Source organism: Gigantopelta aegis, chromosome 11 (genome assembly GCF_016097555.1).
Source record: "Gigantopelta aegis isolate Gae_Host chromosome 11, Gae_host_genome, whole genome shotgun sequence".
NCBI classification, from domain to species: Eukaryota; Metazoa; Mollusca; class Gastropoda; order Neomphalida; family Peltospiridae; genus Gigantopelta; species Gigantopelta aegis.
The window spans coordinates 15,899,061-15,921,544 of NC_054709.1; the positions used below are offsets into that span (position 1 = coordinate 15,899,061).

The window sequence follows — 22,484 nt, forward strand, 5'->3', positions numbered from 1 at the left end:
AGCTAGGACTAGAGAAGCAACCTTATTATGACGTCGCTTCCCAAAATTACATCATTACACTCATTATTACACATGTGCTTCGTATGATTATTAATTCAGTTATATTGAACCATATGGATAATAAACATAATTACACAACTTTTATTTTTAATGGAAATAATCAAATTGATGACACCTAATAGCCCATCTCTATTTTTGGGCTGTGGTGTTGTTAAACATTCATTCATTCATTCATTCATTCATTCATTCATTCATTCATTCATTCATTCATTCATTAACTAGAGTTGCTTTTGCCAATGTCAGGCAATGCAACTACATGTGCATTTAAATATTCTGAAATATATTTCATTTCACTTTTCCATCATCTGTAAACTTGATTTCCTTCAATAAATACGGCAGTATGATAAGACGTACATGTTTCATAATAATCTAATCACCTATTGTTAAGCAAAAAACTTACAATGTATATAGTTAATACAGTGAAACCCTTCTAAACTGGACACTCTTGGGGCCAAGACAAATGTCCAGTTTAAAGAGGGGTCCGGTTTACAGAGGTTAAGTTCTGTCCAGGGTTTTAAAAAGGGACAGTTTTGAGGGAATTCCAGTTTACAGAGGGTTCAGTTTTGAGAGGTTTCACTGTAATATATTTACTGCTGCTGCTACTACTACTACTACTACTACACTACCAGAGAACATTTTGTTCAGGATTGTGTTACCATTAGCTACACAAGTTTCAGAGATTGCTACACAATTTTAAAACATTAAACAGTAGTTGATAATCAATTTTCAATTCACTAGAAATATATCTCTAATCACAGTTTTGAAAACAAAATGTTCCCTGTCTGCAACTCAAGCTTACCACACTATTGCATGTCTATTAACAACCAATAAATGCACTGTATCCATTTTTAAAACATTTTTATTTTTTAAAAACATGTGTGTGTGTGTGCATGCATGTGTACGTGCGCACGTGTGTGTGTGTGTGTGTGTGTGTGTGTGTATGTGAGTGGTGGGGTGCACCTCCAGCACGCTTCCTAATACTATTACTATTACTGACAATCATCATTTGTTTAGAGAGAACAAGTTAATACATGTTATATCAATTCACTTTTAATCTTGAACAAGGAAAGGAAGAGATAACTTAAGCTAAAAACAAAATATTGTTAGTGATATAGCAAACTATGAAAACTTTGACAAACAAAATGCAACAATAAAAAAATCCATCAACCATGTTAATGACCTCATTATATTTGTTAAATTAAATATTAAATGGTATTGAGAAAATAATAAAACAATTTATTTTTGTTGTGGTGGGGGTTGGAAGTGGTACTGGCATAGCCAGGATTTTATATTCAAGGGGGGGGGGGGGGGGGGGGGGGGGGGGGGGGGGGGGACCAACCCACACTATGTATATATGATTTTATAAAAATTTAATACAGTAAAAAAATTTATTAAAAGTTTGATTGGGGGTGAGGGGGGCATGGACCCTGTGCCCCTCCTCGTTATGCCACTGGGGTGGGTGAAACAATATGTGAATATACAACATGTACTTTTATCCTAGAAGGTGGGTGGGGCAGTATGGAAGAAACATTTAGCAAAGAATCTTCTGTTGGGGCTATTGCTACTTAAAAAATGTTTTAATATAATTATATAATATATTCTTATGTATTAAGATTAGTTATTGATTTCAAGAAGAAGCCTGATTAAATGAAAATTTAAAAATAAACCAAAGGACTTCAAAGGAAGCTTTGCCTTTTCTTTATAATGCATAAAATAATAATAATAATAATAATAATAATAATAATATTAATAAGATAATAATAATTAATTAATTAATTAATTAATCATTGTTAAGTAAATGTTTAAAAAATAAATAAATAATAAAACATTTATATTATAATAATTTTAATTTAAATTATTAAATAAAATATATGCTACAGCCATCATAATATAATAAATGTATTAAAATAATAAAGAGCTGGTATTAATACCATACTGGCTAACAGCAAAGATGTTGACAGTGATTTGACAATTTGAGTGAATGATGAAAAAGTAAAAAGTTTTTAAAGTAACTTTTTCAAGAATTTAATTAACATTTTATCAACATTATGTAAGCCTTTGGTTCACTAAAAAATAAGTAAACAAAAACTTACAGTCATGTTCCAGACTCAGTGGTCCACTGTTTTCAAAATAGCGAGTTTCTGTCATTTCCTAGGAATACAATTTATCCACCCTATTATGCAGTAGCTTTGACAGTCACTGAACATGTTTGTACATAGCGACATGCAACCGGACGTGACCTTTTGTATTGTGATCACCGTTGTCATGGTATTAGGTCATATGCAAATATTAAGGTTATTATGCAGAGAAATTGAATGTTGTATGAAACTTCATGCTCGCAAATAAAGAATCAGCATTTTTATTTGGCGATTTAAATGTAACATTGTAATGAGTTGAATTTTTTTTATAATTTAGTTACTAACAGATGATAAAATATAACAAGGAAGACATGCTTGCTCTTAGCTCTGTCGTACGCCACCGGAAGTGCTAGTGCATTTACGCGTGCGCAATCTTCAAATAGTGAAAATACCTGCTGCAGATAAATAGAAGTTTACTGAAATTTATAGTTTATGTCATTAAATTAACATCATACCCACGATGGCTGAGTCGGATCCAGTCACCCTTGTGAGTGTCGGTCTTTAGAAATAATGACTATACACGGTTTTGCTTTTAGTTTGATTGATTGTAATTTGTAGCTAAAGACAGTTCTTTTGACCGACTGTCACCGAGTCTCTCTCTCTCTCTCTCTCTCTCTCTCTCTCTCTCTCTCTCTCTCTCTCTCTCTCTCTCCCCTCCCTCTCCCTCTCCCCCCTCTCGCTCTCTGATCTCTGTATGTCTCCCCCCTCCCCTCTGTCTCTCCCCTCCCTCCCCTCTCTCTCTCTCTCTCTCTCTCTCTCTCTCTCTCTCTCTCTCTCTCTCTCTCTCTCTCTCTCTCTCTCTCTCTCTCTCTCTCTCTCTCTCAATTTAAATTTACTAAGTGTCAAAATAATTAATAATGTGAGACAGAAAATAGACCTAATAATTAATCATTTAAAATGTGCTGGGGTGCTGTTAAATAATATTCTTTTCCAAAGTTTACATGCAACTTCCACATGTAGAAATTACTACTGAAACAGAAATAAAAATAAACAGTATGGTAACTCATGTACAGGTTACCATAAATTACGGGGCTTGGTAATTACGGGCTATCAAAACATTTATCAAGTTTACAATTCCGATTGTTTAATACCGGTACCATGAAACCCTTCACAGACAGTTAACATTTTTATTCATTTGCATCACTCTTCTTGTAGGCCTACTGATTTTAAAAATATATAATGTATTTTATGTTCAAATAATGCACAAATGATCCAAATTTAGGTGGTGTAATTTTTAAAAAAGAAATTTTGTGGAGAAAGAAGTATCGTTCTTTACTTTCCAAACAACCTTACTAGGTAAGGAAGAAAATCAGCATGGGCATAGGAAGATGCCAAAAAGTGGGGGGGGGGGGGGGGGCAAAAACACACACATATATATATATAAATACATGTATGAATATATAAAAAACATTGCTGCTGCCCCCCCCCCCCTTCCTACGCCATTGAAATGTTTTTATTTAATGACACACTCAACACATTTTATTTATGTTTATATGGCATTAAACATGGTTATAGACCACACAGATATTGAGAGAGGAAACCTGCTGTTGCCACTTCATGGGCTACTCTTTTCAATTAGCAGCAACGGATCTTTTATATGCACTATCCCACAAACTGTCAGGAGAGTACATACCAAGGCCTTTGTTACACCAATTGTGGAGCACTGACTGGAACAAGAAATAGCCCAATGGGTCCACCAACGGGGATCAATCCTATACCGACCGCGCATCAAGCAAATGCTTTACCACTGGGCTACTTCCCGCCCCTCTTTCTAAGTAATCTCCTGGTAACCTGAATGACTATTCTCAACATATTTAGATGCATGTAATGGCATTTAACCAACTTTAATACATACACATGGCAACAAATGTTTGCTGGATGAACGTGAATGCATATGTTTTTGTTTGGGGTTTTTTATTTTCAGGCCAAGATTAATTACTACTGCCGTGAGAAATATTATGCTCATATGGAAAGTGCCGCCACAGAAGGATTACAGAAATATGGAAATGACCCAGTCCTTAAATTTTTTGCAGCATATGCTAAAATACTGCAAGGTTTGTTTTGTTCTTTTTACTGCAGCTGCCACACTGCAACTATTGTTGTTAGTAAAATGAAACAGGTTTTGTGTATATTCCCCAAGTACACAGTAATCTTAAAATCATAATATTAATAATAAGTTGAATGAGTAATGGTGGAGAAAGATAGTTATAGTCTCAACTCAAAATATATAGAATTTTATAATAATGACAACCAATTTAAAGTCAGAAAGAAAGAAAGAAATGTTTTATTTAACGACGCACTCAACACATTATATGGCGTCAGACATATGGTTAAGGACCACACAGAATTTTAGAGGAAACCAGCTGTCGCCACTACATGGGCTACTCTTTCCGATTAGCAGCAAGGGATCTTTTATTTGCGCTTCCCACAGGCAGGATAGCACAAACCATGGCCTTTGTTGAACCAGTTATGGATCACTGGTCGGTGCAAGTGGTTTACGGAGCACTCACTCAGGGTTTGGAGTCGGTATCTGGATTAAATATCCCATGCCTCGACTGGGATCCGAACCCAGTACCTACCAGCCTGTAGACCGATGGCCTACCACGACGCCACCGAGGCCGGTTTAAAGTCAAAAATGAATATATTCTGTAATTAAACTTTACACAAGAGTTGATGAAATCTCATTGATGGTTCTGCCATCCAGCTATTGTTATTGGATTCCTTAAAGGGACATTCCTGAGTTTGCTGCAATTTTTAGGATGTTATCTATTAACAGAGACTTTTTGACGACTGTAAGTACATATCAAATATATTTTTCTGCATAAAATAATAGTGGTTGTATATTAAACATGTTTTTGATCGTTCTAGTATTTGTACTGGGTTATATTTAATTTTATTTCCTAAAAAAAAGATTTTTTCGTACGTACCAAATTATTTGAAGACAAAATCCAGTTTGGGCTTCTTACAAATATTAAGATGACCAGAAACACATTGAATATACAAACACTGATATTCTAAACAAGAAAATATTATTTAATATGTAAGTTTAATCATAGAAATATTTTATTAGTCGGAAACATCTTACAATGCAGCAAACTCAGGAATGTCCCTTTAAAGAAGCAGTCCCTAGTTTCAACCTGTGAAAATTAACACTAAGTTTAGTTAATCTACAAACCTGTAACACATTTGGATAAAGTTACAGTTGCGTGAAACATGAGTCTGTAACTTTGAAAGGGTGAAATACCCTTTAAAAATATACTAAAACTTACCGGTAGTGTTTAAAAACTAGGGTATGTCCTTTTAATGACATCATCAGCTGATGACATTTGTAAAGATTAAATTCTTGTTGAAAACTGGGTCATTTGTATTTTAAAAAACCAAACATTAACATTATTCAGTTAAAATTAGAATAGGGATAATTAGGGATTTTTTTTTGTCTTCGAAATCTTGATTAGTGATATTTCTAGTTAGTTGAAAATTGATTAGCAATCTCTGAAACTTGCGTAAATTTTTACTTATCAGAAGAAACAAATGATATTTAGAATACTGCTGCTAACAACAAAAGTAACTTTGTGATTGCATGGTTGTTTTAATTTTGGTTTCCCATTGTCGGTGTACTGTAATAATACTTAAAATACAAAAAGAAGTTGAACATTTAGGATTACCGTATTTGACCGGAAATAAGCCCAGGGGGCCAAGACAACTCATTGTGAGTTTAGCATGAGGTGGGCTTATTCCCAGACAAGGGGCCAGTTTTGTTGAGAAAAAAAAGAAGATAATAATTAAAATAAATAATAATAATTAAATGAACTAGGAAGAAAACAAAAAACGTTCAGTAGCATATCTATTAATTAGTGTTCCATTTGTTATTAATAAATAATAATTGTTTATTAATTAAATTGTGGGTTTTTTACTAGTATCTAATTATCAGAAACACACCTTCTATGTTACAATTACTTACCAGTGCTGTTTATTTACATCCAAAATTTAATGCTGAGAAGACTTAAAACAACAGCAATTAACAACAAATTCAATAGCGTATACACACGTTTCTGACACAGGCTTACACTACAAAAAATTGTCAATCTAAGGTCATTGTTCTTAGCGAATCAGAATATGGTACTTCCTTAATTAGCATTAACTGCAGACCCAGTGTGGTGGTAAAAATAGACATTGGTTTTTAGTTCATACTTGGGCTTGGATACTTCAAAGAAATACTGCAGGCATGAAATTGAAAACAATGTTACACACTGTTATTGTTAGACTGCTAAATCTCACTGGTGGTAAAATATTGTGTTACATTTGAGTTTAATTATCTGCAGGAGGTATGACTTTTTAAATGAACTTTGAGCAAACTTGCAATTTCGTGTTATTTATAAGGTGACAAAGCTGGGGGTGGGCTTATTTACGAATGAGGGCCTAATTTCTTAAATGCTATCAAAACGGAGGGGGACTTATTCAAAGACATGGGCTTATTTCCGGTCAAATACGGTACTGTAATTGAATGATTACTGAATAGTATATTTTATGTTTTTTCTTTATAGACCACCCAGGTGAAGCAATGCGAGAACTTGATGTGTTGAAAGACAAGAGAGATGTGAACCTCTGCTCCACAATGGCGTTAATGTTTGCTCATAAACGAAGTGACACTGTGGGTAAGATTTCAACAAAGGGAGATAACAAGAAATACAAATGTAAACCTTAATGTTTGCTCATAAACAAAGTAACATTGTGGGTAAGATTTCTTCAGCTAAAGGAGATTTAACAAGAAATCAAAATGTAAACCTCTTATTGACTGGCTTTAATGTTTGCTCATAAACGAAGTAACACTGTGGGTAAGATTTCAGCAAAGGGAGATAACAAGAAAAAAAATGTAAACATCTTATCGACAGTGGTTTTAATGTTTGCTCTTAAACGAAGTAACGCTGTGGGTAAGATTTCAGCAAAGGGAGATAACAAGAAAAAAAATGTAAACATCTTATCGACAGTGGTTTTAATGTTTGCTCTTAAACGAAGTAACGCTGTGGGTAACATTTCAGCAAAGGGAGATAACAAGAAAAAAAATGTAAACATCTTATTGACAGTGGTTTTAATGTTTGCTCATAAACGAAGTAACACTGGGTAAGATTTCAACAAAGGGAGATAACAAGAAAGACATGTAAACCTTAATGTTTGCTCATAAACAAAGTAACACTGGGTAAGATTTCAGCAAAGGGAGATAACAAGAAAGAAAAAAGTAAACATCTTATCAACTGGTTTTAATGTTTGCTCATAAACCAAGTAACACTGTGGGTAAGATTTCAGCAAAGGGAGATAACAAGAAATAAAAACATAAACCTCTTATTGACAATGACTTGCTCATAAACAAAGTAACACTGTGGGTTAGATTTCAGCAAACCGGCGTCGTGGTTGGGCCATCGGTCTACAGGCTGGTAGGTACTGGGTTCGGATCCCAGTCGAGGCATGGGATTTTTAATCCAGATACTGATTCCAAACCCTGAATGAGTGCTCCGCAAGGCTGAATGGATAGGTGTAAACTACTTGCACCGACCAGTGATCCATAACTGGTTCAATCGAAAATTGTGTATACTGATCCTATGGATATACCAAATGAAACAATCTTTGGTCCTTGTGATGGCATGTGTGGAGGTGACAACTTTAAAACGACAGAAATAAAATAACTCACTGATCAGATAAGATCACAAAACATATATACCCCTGGGGTTCATATGGACTGATGAGAGTGAACACCACAAATATTAGCAAGGTTCCAGCCAAAGTGGTCGGTTCTAATTGGGCTCAACTAACACACTTAAAATTTCCAACTATTTATATGTACTTTCCCATAGGCAGGATGGCACATACCACAACCTTATAAACATTTTTGAAGGTAACCAGATATGTAATAATGTGAACATACCCACTGCCATTCACAGGGCACATGCACATGCAATTTGTGTTTGCCATAGAAAGCTTTTTAAAGTTGACAAACTTTCTGCTCTCACGACTTCTACACATGTCCATTTGCTTGTGTGAGCACTCTTACAACTCGATTCTCGTCATATACAACTCCTAGTTGCTAATTGCTATTTTTTCCGACGCCATATAACCATATATATTAAAATGTGTTGAGTGCGTTGTTAAATAAAACATTTACTTCCTAGTTGTTAATCTGAGCGCAGCACTGTAAGTCTGGAGTTGGGAAAAATTATAACACAATCATCGAGTTGACGCACTTTGTCGTGATAGTTGATAGTGTGACCCGAGCATGAGATGATTTCAGTTTGGTATGTTACCATAATCCCTTTTCTTTATATTTATTTTCAGACCGAGAAGCTATGCAGAAACTTGATGCCAAGTTAAAGGAAGAGCGCAAGCAGGCTGGGGAACTGGTGTGCTTTTTACAATCTTGCATTTATAAGCTTTATATCACATTACATTTGATATTTTTTGATGTTAAAACTTCACTTGAAAATCATGGTGGCCACCAGTGCTACTTAAAAGCAGTGATTGAAGTTATAGGGCTTCTAGATTATTGTAGCCCCACTCACATGGCTAGTGATATTCAATGTTGGGCTAGTAAATAACTACTAATGCCATGCACGACAGCTAGTAAAAAAAAAAGTATATGAATATCCTGCCCCACCCCTCTCCACCACCCAATTTTAGTGTTTTTAAGCTCTATCTAGCTGTTTAGGTGACATATCTGATTATTACTATTATTTAGTAAAATTGTATTAATTTAACATAAAGCAGGGCTAGTTAATTTTTAATTGTGGCTAGTAAAAAATTTAAATCACTGATCCTATGGCTAGTGGATTTTATAAAAAATTTACCTGGTAAAACTACCCATAAAAATCACAGGTCATTTTATAAGACAGATGTGTGTACAATTATTAAAGCTGCTATTTAGTTTGTGATTCTGTTACATTTTAATTCCATAATGTTTTCAGAAGTCCTAATTATTTTACATGCTATCCCAAACCCTGTCCCATACCACCGAGTGCTGTGTTATTTCCAGTAGGACAGATTTTTTCTTAGCATAAAATATTTATTTTGGCCTGTTATAGCTCTGAGTGAGTACAATATTTCGCCAAATTATCTCCAAGGATGCAAAACCCACAGTTATTTTGCACAAAATATTAAATATTACATATTTTTTTGGCAAATAAGAATAAAATTCACCACTTGTTCTTAAAGTTCGAATTTGGCTAGTGCCAGAGCTAGCACAGTGGCTGAGGTGCTTGGGGTCGAAGGAACAAATCCACTCACTGGACCCATTCTCTGATAGGTTTTTTTCATGTCCTAATCAGTGATCCATGTATATTAATGGCTGTGGTGTGTGGTGTCTTATCTGAAGGAATATGCAGCCGTCTATGTTAACTTTTCCATCTAGGAGCCAAATGGCGCCTACTTGTATTTTTATATAGATGGTATGAAATGTTTTGGTCACCAAGTAAGAAAAACTGTTGTATATGCGACCGATTTTCAAATCGGTCGCAATGTAGAGGATTGATATGCATGGAAAAGATCCATTACTGCTGATGGAAGCATGTAGCCATTGATATACCAGTCGTGGTGCATTGGCTGGAATGAGAAATAGCTCAGTGGGCCCACCGACGGGGATCTATGCTAAACTGACTGCACATCAGGCGAGCGCTTTACCACTGTGCTATGTCCCTCCCCAGGAATATTCATGTTTAGCTAATACTTTTTACTACTTCAAACACAAATTTAAGAACGGCCAACTAACACTGTTGCGTTTGTTTTTTGCAGGGTTTGTTTTTTGCTGGCCAGTTTTTGTTCCACACAGGAAAGTACGACAAGGCAAGGGAGTATATTGACAGGATGCTCAAATTGAACCCAACATCAAAGGAGGTAAGGGACAGGCCCTGGTGGTGGTCAAATGAGACAGTCTTTCCCTATAGGTTTATATTATATGGATTTCAAAAAACCCCAGAAGATTTTATTATGAGTAATGACATTAGCAATGGGACAGGCCTTGGTGGTTGTCAGATGAGATAGATTTTCTCCATAGGTGTATATTGTGTGGATTTAAAATCTCCCAGAACCATTACAGTGATACAAATTCCACATACTAGAATGTGTCTTACCATTTTGCGTTTTCCTCTAGGGACTGGTGATGAAACAGTTAATTCTATTCTCATGTTGTCTTTTGTAGGGCCTGATGATGAAACAGTTAATTCTATTCTCATGTTGTGTTCTGTGAGGCCTGATGATGAAACAGTTAATTCTATTCTCATGTTGTGTTCTATGAGTTCTGATGATGAAACAGTTAATACTATTCTCATGTTGTGTTCTATGAGGCCTGATGATGAAACAGTTAATACTATTCTCATGTTGTGTTCTATGAGGTCTGATGATGAAACAGTTAATTCTATTCTCATGTTGTCTTTTGTAGGGCCTGATGATGAAACAGTTAATTCTATTCTCATGTTGTGTTCTATGAGGTCTGATGATGAAACAGTTAATTCTATTATCATGTTGTATTCTATAAACAGTTAATTCTATTCTCATGTTGTGTTCTATGAGGTCTGATGATGAAACAGTTAATTCTATTCTCATGTTGTGTTCTATGAGGTCTGATGATGAAACAATTAATTCTATTCTCATGTTGTGTTCTATGAGGTCTGATGATGAAACAGTTAATTCTATTCTCATGTTGTTTTGGAAGCAGTTAATTCTATTCTCATGATGTCTTCTATGAACAGTTAATTCTATTATCATGTTGTCTTCTATAAACAGTTAATTCTATTCTCATGTTGTATTCTGTAAACAGTTAATTCTATTCTCATGATGTCTTCTATAAACAGTTAATTCTATTCTCATGATGTCTTCTGTAAACAGTTAATTCTATTCTCATGTTGTGTTCTGTAAACAGTTAATTCTATTCTCATGTTGTGTTCTATAGGGCCTGATGATGAAAGGTTGGATTGAGATGATGAGTGGCCGAGATAACAAAAAGAGTGTCAAGTTCTTTGAGGAGGCAATTGAGTAAGTTGGTGAATATGTGCTGAATCTAGTGCTAACTGTGTCACACTTAATGAAATCTGAATTTATATACATTAATTAACTTTAGTTAAAGGTTAATGTTATAACAAAATTGTTAACTATGATCTGTGCAGTTTCAATCTATTTTACTCTATGCTCAATAGTGAGTAAAAGGTATTTTCCTACTTTTGTGCTTTCACATGAGCGCTTCAAAGCATCTTACAAAATACCTGTTCGAAATATTCAAAACTCTGTTCTTTGTACAAACTTTATCTTTTGTAACACAATTTTCTTAGGAATCAGGGTGCGAGAGATATAGACGTGTTACTTGGAAAAGCCAAGTTCTGGGAACTGCGTCGAAACTTCAGTGTGTCGTTGGAGGTGATTAACCAGATAGTTGTTGGGTACCCCACCTTTCTCCCGGCCTATATTGAAAAGATGAAGTTACAGCTTGCATTGCAGGACTGGGACCAAACACTAGAAACTGCTCAGAGGTAAATTTTTCAAGAGTGTATGATTAACATTTTATGGGTGGGATGTAGCTCAGTGGAAAAGCACTCACTTGATGTGCATTTGGTCTAGGATCGATCCCCATCGATGGGCCCATTGGGCTATTTCTCATTCCAGCCTGTGCACCATGTCTGGTATATCAAATGCTGTGGTATGTGCTTTCCTGTCTGTGGGATGTTGTATATAAAAGATCCCTTGCTACTTTTGGAAAAATGTAGCAGGTTTCCTCTCTAAAACTATATGTCAAAATTACCACATGTTTGACATCCAGTAACCAATGATTAATAAATCATTGTGCTCTAGTGGTGTTGTTAAACAAAACAAACTTTAACTATTGACATTTGAGCACTTGATGCGCAGTCGGTCTTGGATCGATCCCTAAACTTTAAATTTATTTACATTTTAAAGGGGTTATATGATTTTTTTTTAAACTAGTGGCATCTTCAGGAAGCCAACTGCTCTCAAACATTTTGACTGGTACCATCATCTTCTTTCAGTATACGACTTCTAGTTGTTTCAAAGGAATTAACGATGCTTCCATTGTTGTACTTGGTAACAAAGAATTTGTTTTCATGCAGGGCTTTAGGTCAAGATCTGCACTGCATCGAGGCACTGAGGTACAACATCATGTTCATGTTATGTCGAGAAGGGAGCTACGCAGAGGTAAGTGTCTTTGTCATCCATTAAAGGCTTTTCTAGGAGATTATCACTGGCACTATAATTTGTGGTATCTCCTGCGATTATAAAAAGAATACCTCTCTCGTGTTTTGTGATATCATAATTTATCAGTAATCGTTGATAAAAGTATAAAAATGCTTGCTGATAAATTATGATATCACAAGACACTCAGGGAGTATCCTCTATATTCACAGCGCTTGAAATAGCAGCCAGTTAAAATCAGTCCATTTTTGTCTTTCTTTTACGAGGTCAAAAGGCAAGATATAGGTATTACTTTTCCCAACGATGGCATGTCAACTTTTACATTAAAGTTTTGCATTTAGATCTTAGTCCTTCAGAGTGTGCACTTGGGATTTATTTTTTTATTTTTTTCCATTCGGGCAAGTCATGTCAACACTTTGACTTGCCCATGCAATATTTAATTTGCTCAAATTTTATTTAAATAAAGATAAAAAAACACCCTGAAATAACCCTGAAAACCCCCAGATATCGTTTATATGGACCTAAAATAGACTTATTGAAGTATTGTCCTGATGAATTTAACAGACACATTTCAACGGTGTCGGAAATCTGCATTGCCAATGTATGTACGGTTGTGCAGTCGTCGCATACACTGTTGAACGCAATTTATGCAATGCTCTAAAAACAACGATGGAGCTATTTTCAACAACCACATAGGGCTTTTGTTTCAATATTGCTCGATTGGTTTGATTTTATTAATGGTTCCCACTGAATTCTAATCTCTCAATTGAGCACTCCCAATATAGCTGCATGCTGGTAAACGAAATTGGTCGAAATAATCAGAATACTTTTTATTTTAATAGACTGGTCCTCAGATTTTCCCAGGAAGCATGTATTGGTTTATCTGCATATTATACATACTGGAGAACCAGTCAATTGAATTATTATGAAAACTAATGTTTTGGTTGTGACAAACATTACATTTTGGATATTCTAAAATAACACACTCTAATGAATGTGCGAAATTTTTTTTACCAGGCAGGCCACTGACGATAAGGTTTTGACTAGCCTGATGTTGTTTTCACTAGCCTGGGATGACCGGGCGACCATAATATGCACACCCTGGTCCTTTGTCATTGAAAATTGGTTTATAGTTGCACCTATGTTTTTTCATCACAATGCTCCAAAATATTTTGTGCTAGGTGAGACATTTTATTCAACAGAATTCTCTTTTTTTTTTTTTTTACCAAGCATGTGAAATAGAAATTCACCAGCTAAAACCACACAAAAATTGCAGGTAATTTTTCAAGAGATATGCATGTACAATTTTCTCATCTGCTGTTTATCCCATAATTCTGGTACATTTTAATTCCATAATGCACTAAAATACATCTCAGAGATCCTAATTTTCCACACACTGTCTCGACCCCTCCGCTCAGTCCGTGGTGTCTTATTTCCAGCACGCAATATTTTGAGTCCTCAACCTATACAACCAGTGAGGACTATAAGTTTAATCTCTATCCTTATGTCTGTCCGTCCGTCAGTCTGTCCTAGATATAGTTTTCTGGATGGGGTTTTTCTTCACAATGTCATGAGATATGAAGCTAAAATGTTTTGTATAGCTTTATCATGTTCTGTTACAGATCAAGTTTAGCTTTCATGGCAATGTACACATTTTTCACAGAGTTATGGTCCTTGAACTTGGGAGATATGAAAATTAGTTTTCCGGTCTTTTTGTCAATGCCAGAAGATATCAAGATCACATTTTGTATATTGCTTTATCATGTACTGTTACAGATCAAGTTTCAGGGCAATTTATCCATTGAAGTTAGGAAATATGAAAATTTGTTGGGCACTGTCAGAATGCTTGTTTGGACAAAGATTATGTTTGTTTTTACGCTGACTTATCTCTATGTTATTTTGCAGGCAGCCAGTAAGATCGGAGATCTGATTAGCTTGTTGGACCGGTTTGAACCTCGCAATGCCTGGCTCTACTGTAACATGGCTCAGGTGTTCAGCAGACTTGTGAGTTAATATCAACCCTTTTCTTTCATGGTTTTACTTTAAATTATAGTTATTGTCGTGCTTATATTCAATTAAGGATCAAGCACGCTGTCCTAGGCACACACATCGCCTATTTGGGCTTTCTGTTGAGGACAGTGAGTTCGTGATAGAGAAGTCGGTGTAGTGGTTTTACACCTAACCATTGAGTCATTAATTTGCCGGAAGTGAAAGCCGGTACCAGTAATTACAACTTCTATTTAACCTATTATGGGGAGGCGGGATGTAGCCCAGTGGTAAAGCATTTGCTTGATGCAAGGTCGATTTGGGATCGATCCCCGTCATTGGGCCCATTGAGCTATTTCTCGCTCCAGCCAGTGCACCACAACTGGTATATCAAAGGCCGTGGTATGTGTTATCCTGTCTGTGGGATGGTGCATATAAAAGATCCCTTGCTGCTAATCGAAAAGAGTAGCCCATGAAGTGGCGACAGCAGGTTTCCTCTCGCTATATCTGTGTTGTCCTTAACCATATGTCCGATGCCATATTACCGTAATTAAAATGTGTTAAGTGCATCGTTAAATAAAACATTTCCTTAACCTATTACGGAGGATATACTTTATTGATAGATCACCAGCCTTGGTGGTGTTGTGGTTAAGCCACCAAATTTAAGGATGGTAGGTACTCTGTTTGCATTCCAGTACTGACTCCCATCCAGCGCGAGTTTTAATGAGTTGATAGTGTGAGCTCACTACACCGACTTCTCTCTGACTAACCACAAACAACTTATGAGTAACCCACTGTTCTGGACAGACAACCAGATAGCTGAAGTCTGTGCCCAGGACATCATGCATGAACCGTAATTGGATATAAGCACAAAAACATGTATTGTTTATATTCTGTTTGTTCATATATTTACAGTGTGTATTCTGTTTAATGATTGGTTTGCAGTTTATATTGTAATTAATGATTGGTTTACAGTTTGTATTGTGTTTATTGATTGGCTTACAGTTTGTATTCTGTTTATTGATTGGTTTACAGTCTGTAATCTGTTTGTTGATTGGCTTACAGTTTGTATTCTGTTTATTGTTTGTATTCCATTTATTGATTGGTTTACAATTTGTATTCTGTTTATTGATTGGCTTACAGTTTGCATTTCATTTATTGATTGGTTTACAGTTTGTATTCTGTTTATTGATTGGCTTACAGTTTGTATTCTGTTTATTTATTGGCTTACAGTGTGGTCGAAACTCCCTGGTGTGTCAGCAGACCTACACCATGACAGAGAGAGCGGTCAGTGTGGAAAGAACGAACTCGGAGTATGTCAATGAGCTGGGCTTTCAGTTGCTCCTACAGGGCAAATCCAAGGATGCCATGCGCTGCTACAGAAATGCCATGAAGTTGGATGAAACCAGTGTTCCAGCGTTGACAGGTTTTTAAAACACAACATCTACAGTTAACAACTTTTGAAATTTAATATTAAAGTCAGGGCTCTATATTAAAGGTGTGGGGTGGGAACTAGCCCAGATGTAAAGCGTCTGCTTGATGCGTGGTCAGTCTGGGATCAGTCTCTGTTGGTAGACCCATTGGGCTATTCCTCGTTCCAGCCAATGCACCACAACTGGTATATCAAAGGATATGGTATGTGCTATCCTGTCAGTGGAATAGTGCATATAAAAGATCCCTTGCTACTAGTGGAAAATATGTAGCATGTATCCTCTCTAAGACTACAGTAAAGTACTTTTATAACAAACTAGAAGGGACCATGATAGTTCGCTATAGCAGAAGTTCGTTGTACACATTTGCATAACTTGGTTATTAATATATAGGGAGATAAAACAGGACTTTATGATCAGTTCATTCTATGCAGTAGTTCATTCTAAGCATGTTCATTATAAGTGTACTTAACAGTATATGTCAGAATTCCCAAATGTTTGACATCCATTAGCCGATGATTAATAAATCAATGTGCTTAAGTGGTGTCGTTAAACAAAATAAACTTCTTTTATGTTTCTAGGCTTTTTACTTATAAGATCATAAATTCAAAAATTGTCAGGTCTTAAAATTAGGGACTCAGCATATAGTCAAGATTGACAAATAGGTGAAGATATACAGTAGGATCTTTATTAATTAGTTAGACAAAAAAGCTACTTTTAAACTTAAAAAGGCAGTCCATGGATAAAAAATTGTTGTAACAAATTGACCAACTGGACATGTCAACTGAATATTACAGTATACTGACAAGACAATAATTTATTCCTGACTTTAGTGAGTGGTGTGTTCAACACTTTTGATTTTTATCAAATGGATGTTTTGTTGCTTAACAAAGAGACCACTTGAATATTGTTTGATTCTTTCAACAAAAATATCTGATTGGGAAAAACACATTTTAGATGGGAAAAATAAAAATAAAGATGTATTTGTCCTACAGGATAAGAGTTCAGAGTTAATATAGAGTTCTGGTAATATTTTTTCAATTCTGGAAGTTTTTATAAAATTATTATATTATGTTTTTTAAAACTGTCCTTTGTAAAAGAAATTCCGTGTTAATAAACGAAAATCTATTTTTGTTAAACCCTGGAAAATAAAAATGAGCCTCAAACTTACAAAACAGCAAAAAAAAGTTCATTCACAATGACACATGGTTTTCTAAAGACAGCTAATAAAATTGAAAATAAAAAAGACCCAAATCTGCCCATTTTAAACACAAAAAAATTGTTTTGTTTTGTTTAACGACTCCACTAGCAGGCCTTTCCCCAGGATTTTTTTAAGGCGCTTACATATTTAGCATCATTATAACACAAAAATCAAGCCAAAAGAAGTGGGGTAGTGGGTTGAAAACAATTAAGTGTTTGCCTTCAATCCATCAAATCATATTGGGGTTGTTTTTGTGGGGTGGGTTTTTTTTTTTTTTTTGTGGGGGGGGGGGTTAAAACTTTAAAAAAAAAAAAAAACCAATTCCCCACCCCCAACAATTTCATAATTTGCGCCATGTTGTTGCTGTTGATTTCAGCGTCGTGTTAAATGCTTGTTGTGATTTCTGCTTATAAAATACCTAAGCTAAGAATGCTGACTTCACAGTATATTCCATTTATAAAAAAACAACCAAAAACACCCCAAAACATTAATAAAATAAAAAAAAAATTTTTTTTTTTTAAATCCAGCTAACTTATTAAATGTCACCTCACAGTTTAACAAATATATATCTAGCATTATCTAACAAATATGATTATTGTAAACTAATTCAGTGTACGTTTTAACTGCAATTTGTATAAATACTGCATGTTCATTTCCCATGATCGCGATCTCAGTGCGTGCTCTCGACCATAGGTACAAAATTAACAAAGACAAAGGAAATAACGAAACTGCAGTTAGGTATTCATTGATGCAAACAACTATTGTTTTTCTACACATTTACATCAAGATTTACTCCTGTGTAATCGTATTGTTCATATCCGCCACACTATCTCTTGACACGTGGGTGTCAGCTGACTCTGAAGCGTGACGTATATTACGCCGAGTGCTTTCCTCAGTTCGGCCAATGAACGTTCTTCCTAACGTTCGCGAACTATCTGATTTGGTGTCCGTCGTGTCCATTTGGTTTAATGTGAAGCGCACAAACCAGTGTAGCAAACGTTTTGTTTCCGCTCGGTCTGGCTGAACTCAGCCCTTGGGATAGCCGACATGTCTTTCGGCCCTGAACTGGCATGTGTATTCAAATTGACATGCACCGTCGGTTTGTTTTTATTACTATGGTTCAAAGACTTTACAAAATTAAAATAGCAAGTTACATATCTTCCAGACATTGAGTCGCCGTCACATTGCTGTCATACATGTCGAATGCATGCCGTTAAAATTAATAACCTTGATTATTAAAATTAGCAAACATCATAAGGCATACGCTGTATTCTGGATAACACTATTATTATGTATGACATTGAGGTGTCGAATAGATTATGTAACCGTTTGTTCACATCAGAAGATAGAAAATGGCTCAGCCAAAATGTTAGCCACTTGCAAATTTTATTAGCCATTTTTTTGTAAAAATTATTTTTAATTAGCCGATGGCTAAATTGGTTACCGACAGCACGAGCCCTGGATGTTTTCAGTGTGTTTTGGGAAGGGGGTGTTAGGATAGAAATAACTGATTGCCAACTTAACTGTACTATTAAAAAGTGCTCGGCACGGGAATCCCAAGCATACAGACATTATTACAACAAGCAGTTATCTGGCGGATTAGTAGTAGCCGATCACCTGTACCACGTGACCAGCACAAGCCCACCGACAATTAAAATGGTGCGATCAATGGACCTCAAAGTGAACATCTAAAGAATTGCAGAGATACCAAATGGAAGTGTGATAATGTGTGGTGAATGACGTTACGGATCACAGCTCCATTGTTTTGTATACATGTTACAAATTAAGCCGACACGGTCCTGCAGTTAAGGCGCTTACTAGACATGAAGGCGCTTACTTGGCTGGCTAAGGGAGCACGGGCCGTGTCGGCTTATCGCTCTAGGGAAACCCCTGCACTAGAGCACATTGATTTATTAATCATTGGCTATTGGATGTCAAACATTTGGTAATTTTGAGATATAGTCATAGAAAGGAAATCCGCTACATTTTTCCATTAGTAACAAGGGCTCTTTTATATGCACGATCCCACAGACGGGATAGCACATACCACAGCCTTTGATATACCAGTCGTGGTGCACTGGCTAGAGCGAGAAATAGCCTAATGGGCCCATCGATGGGGCATTTTTAATAGACCAAAGTCCTAAAAGACATTCTACAAGTAAAAGATATATTGAAAAAAAAGACATGAGGTTTTAATATTAAGTCCATACCCTAAAGTAGTACAGACAATCTTTCCCTTAGTTTCCTTTTTCTTTTCATAGCATTAATTTCATTGGCATTTACTGTGTTTGGATGTTATTTTTAGAAGTTTTGTTTCAGGAATAATTCGGTGCCAGCTGATGGAAAACCAGGTGGACGAGGCGGCCCAACAGTTGGAATTTCTCCGTGAAGTACAGCAGAGTATCGGCAAATCGGCAGTGAGTATTACACGTTTCTTGTCATGCATTCACCTCAACTCTCTAGGGTGGGATGTAGTCCAGTGGTAAAGTGATCATCTGATGCGTGGTCGGTCTGGGATCGATCCCCATCGGTGGGCCCATTGGACTATTTTCTCATTCCAGCCAGTGCACCACGATTGATATATCAAAGGCTGTGGTATGTGCTATCCTGTCTGTGGGATGGTGCATATAAAAGATCCCTTGCTATTAATGGGAAAATGTAGCAGGTTTTCTCTGTAAGATTATTTTAGAATTACCAAATGTTTGACATCCAATAGCCGATGATTAATAAATCAATGTGCTCTAGTGGTGTCATTAAACAAAACAAACTTTAACTTGTAGTTTTGCCTGGCATTGTAAATTGTTTATTAGTAAATGTTCATATAAACTCAACACATGTCAACAATTGCATTAACGTGTAAATGACAAAGCTAATTATCAACCATAATTTTTTTTACTTATCCTTAGCATATAAAGAAACTGTATGGATTATACTTTAATAATGCAAGTGGAAGATGGGGTAGAAAGATTTTAAACAATTATTATTTAATTGTTTTTTTAATGAAATAGATACAAAAAAATGTCAATTTTTTTCCAGGAACTTTCTTATCTCAGTGCAATGTTGGCAGTTAAAAAGCTTCAAGGTCGTGACAAGGTCATGCAGCTGCTAAACGAAGCAATCGAGATTCACTTTGCTACACTGAAGGTATGGTTAGAATTTCGATTTTATCAATAGACTAACTAGTGTTATGCAGTGTAATGTTCTGTGACATGTTATTATACTTTGTTGAGTCTCCTTACAAGGTTCATAAGAAAAAGTTAATGTAGACTGGGGCGTAGCCAGAGAGGAAAAAACGCCGAGACAAACCAAGACATGTAAAATAAATATCAGTGTCATGGGAAAACTAAAATAAATCTGGAGAAATTCCAGATGAGACAAGCGCCTCGTCTGCCTCATGCTGGCTACGCAATTGCTAGAGTTTGTTAGACAATGTCTGCCAGTATAGTTCTGTTTATCACAATGAAACATTCTTCTTTACCTGCTATAATTTCTGAATTTTTTGGCATTAGTATGAGCATGAAGTGTTGTGACTCCTGTAGAGATTACCTTAAATTACTGTCCTGGTCCCATATTTTTTAATCGTACTATGATATTATAGAAGCGTCATAGACTATGACATCACTACGACACATGTCATTGTTCCCCAACAGTTGTATGATATCAAAGCGCTCCAATATCTTCAATACTTTGGACCAGGTAACCTATAGGTGTACATCTTATTTATTAAGTTTACCAAACTCATTAATTTTACTATAAAATAGAGACTTTGTTATTTATTCATATCAGGTTGAGATGTAGCTCAGTGGTAGAGCACTCGCCTGAGGTATGAAGGGTCAAATTTTTGTTGCTGTAGTTTTTTTGTTTTTTAAGTACCGTTCTCAACTTGACATGTGGTAACCTGAAATTCGCAGACCTCATAAAATTGTTACAAAGATTGTTTCCAAGGGCTAGGAGGGACGAACCCCCTTGCTGAAGCAAATGGTCTGCTTTCAGAACTAAAACATACAGGTTTATACATATGGAGTTTCTGGTGGTGCAAAAACAAAATAGAAAAAGGTCCACTAGGTTCATATTCGAACACACACACACACACACACACCCAGGTCCAGATCATGCTACGCCCCTGGTTTCATTCCCTCATCTAATTTTGCATAACCTATTTTTCATGAAAATTAAGGATATAAAAGGTTACGTAGATTCTGTATTAGAATTACTTTCAGACTGTTAGGATAAGTGAAAATATTGAGAAGGTTAATGATGAACACTGCTTGTTTCAGGGCTATCCTCTTGGAGTCCATTACTACCTGCTGTTGAACCCAGACTTCTTGATTCAGTTAATCAAGGATTACCTCCAGTTTGCACCTCAGACAGTGAGTAGAATACTTTGAGAACAATTTCATTATTTAATTTAGTATATAGTCTGAGCGTGTTTGAATTATTAGTTTGCAGTTACTAGGTACATCTTTGGTGGCATAGAACTGACTGCTGTTTTGATAATTGTGCAGTATAGATTTGGCTGTTTACTTTCTGTTAAACATAAATATTGAGAAATATATCACTTGCAACTAATAATCCAACTTTAAGGGATCATTTACTGGATGCGATGCAGTGCGGCTATAAAAATTAGAATACATTATTTTGAATGAGAGCATGGATGCATGCAATCCACCTCTTATGCTGTCATTGGAAATAGTGTGTATTAATTTTTGTAGCTGCACAGCGTGCACCACCCTGCATCCAGTGTGAATGAGCCCCAAGAGATGTGTTAAATGTTTTTTAGTTTTTAACGTTAGAACAAGCTGTTGACCTCATTCTTAAATGATGTTTTGTTAAATGTTTTGCAGCCTGTAACATCAGGTCAAGCTATTGACCTCATTCTCAAATGATGTTTTGTTAAATGTTTTTCAGCCTGTTACATCGGGTCCAGATATTGACCTCATTCTTAAAAGATGTTTTAATATTTTTCAACCTGTAACATCAGGTCAAGCTATTGACCTCATTCTTAGATGTTTTGTTTAATGTTTTGTAGCCTGTTACACCAGAACAGCCATTGACCTCATTATTAAATGATGTTTTGTGTAATATTTTTTAGCCTGTAACATCAGGTCAAGCCATTGACGTGGTCCTCAAGCGATGTCATCAGGTTCTAGATCCACTGACCCGCGCAGTTCCAGGCTTAATGGAATCGGTCTATCTTATTGGAAAAGTCAAATTTCTCGCTGGTTGGTTTATATTTACTGTTATATTTCTTGAATTAAGCATTGCATTAATTTATCAGATTGATTGTTTACGGTCACACCAGTGTATACAAAAATATGGGGGGAGTTTCTATTTGTTTCCAAACAATCTGATGTTAAATATTTTAAATTATTTCTATGTACATGTACATTTATTTATTTGAAAAGATTCAAGCATGTTGTCATATTTCCTTAAATATATTATAAATAATTGCAATTTTTTTAAATTATAACTTTCTGTTTCAAATTT

General features: G+C 35.7%; 2 protein-coding genes across 2 annotated transcripts in view; one reads left to right on the forward strand and one right to left on the reverse strand.

Annotated features, from left to right (window-relative positions):
• LOC121385043 overlaps positions 1 to 2,498 on the reverse strand; it is a 142,567-nt gene extending 140,069 nt beyond the window's left edge. Inside the window, exon 1 of the mRNA XM_041515578.1 lies at positions 2,154 to 2,498. Coding sequence (XP_041371512.1) covers positions 2,154 to 2,159 — 6 coding nt within the window. The 5' untranslated portion in view covers positions 2,160 to 2,498. The remainder of the gene's footprint in view (positions 1 to 2,153) is intronic.
• A 61-nt stretch (positions 2,499 to 2,559) lies between these two features.
• The window catches only part of LOC121385173 (tetratricopeptide repeat protein 21B-like), a 58,226-nt gene continuing 38,301 nt past the window's right edge, over positions 2,560 to 22,484 (forward strand). The window contains exons 1-14 of the mRNA XM_041515730.1: positions 2,560 to 2,685; positions 4,123 to 4,252; positions 6,743 to 6,853; positions 8,526 to 8,590; positions 9,975 to 10,076; positions 11,131 to 11,213; positions 11,507 to 11,704; positions 12,299 to 12,383; positions 14,286 to 14,384; positions 15,600 to 15,792; positions 19,317 to 19,414; positions 20,034 to 20,141; positions 21,275 to 21,367; positions 22,090 to 22,219. Of these exons, the coding sequence (XP_041371664.1) occupies positions 2,659 to 2,685; positions 4,123 to 4,252; positions 6,743 to 6,853; positions 8,526 to 8,590; positions 9,975 to 10,076; positions 11,131 to 11,213; positions 11,507 to 11,704; positions 12,299 to 12,383; positions 14,286 to 14,384; positions 15,600 to 15,792; positions 19,317 to 19,414; positions 20,034 to 20,141; positions 21,275 to 21,367; positions 22,090 to 22,219 (1,522 nt within the window). The 5' untranslated portion in view covers positions 2,560 to 2,658. The remainder of the gene's footprint in view (positions 2,686 to 4,122; positions 4,253 to 6,742; positions 6,854 to 8,525; positions 8,591 to 9,974; positions 10,077 to 11,130; positions 11,214 to 11,506; positions 11,705 to 12,298; positions 12,384 to 14,285; positions 14,385 to 15,599; positions 15,793 to 19,316; positions 19,415 to 20,033; positions 20,142 to 21,274; positions 21,368 to 22,089; positions 22,220 to 22,484) is intronic.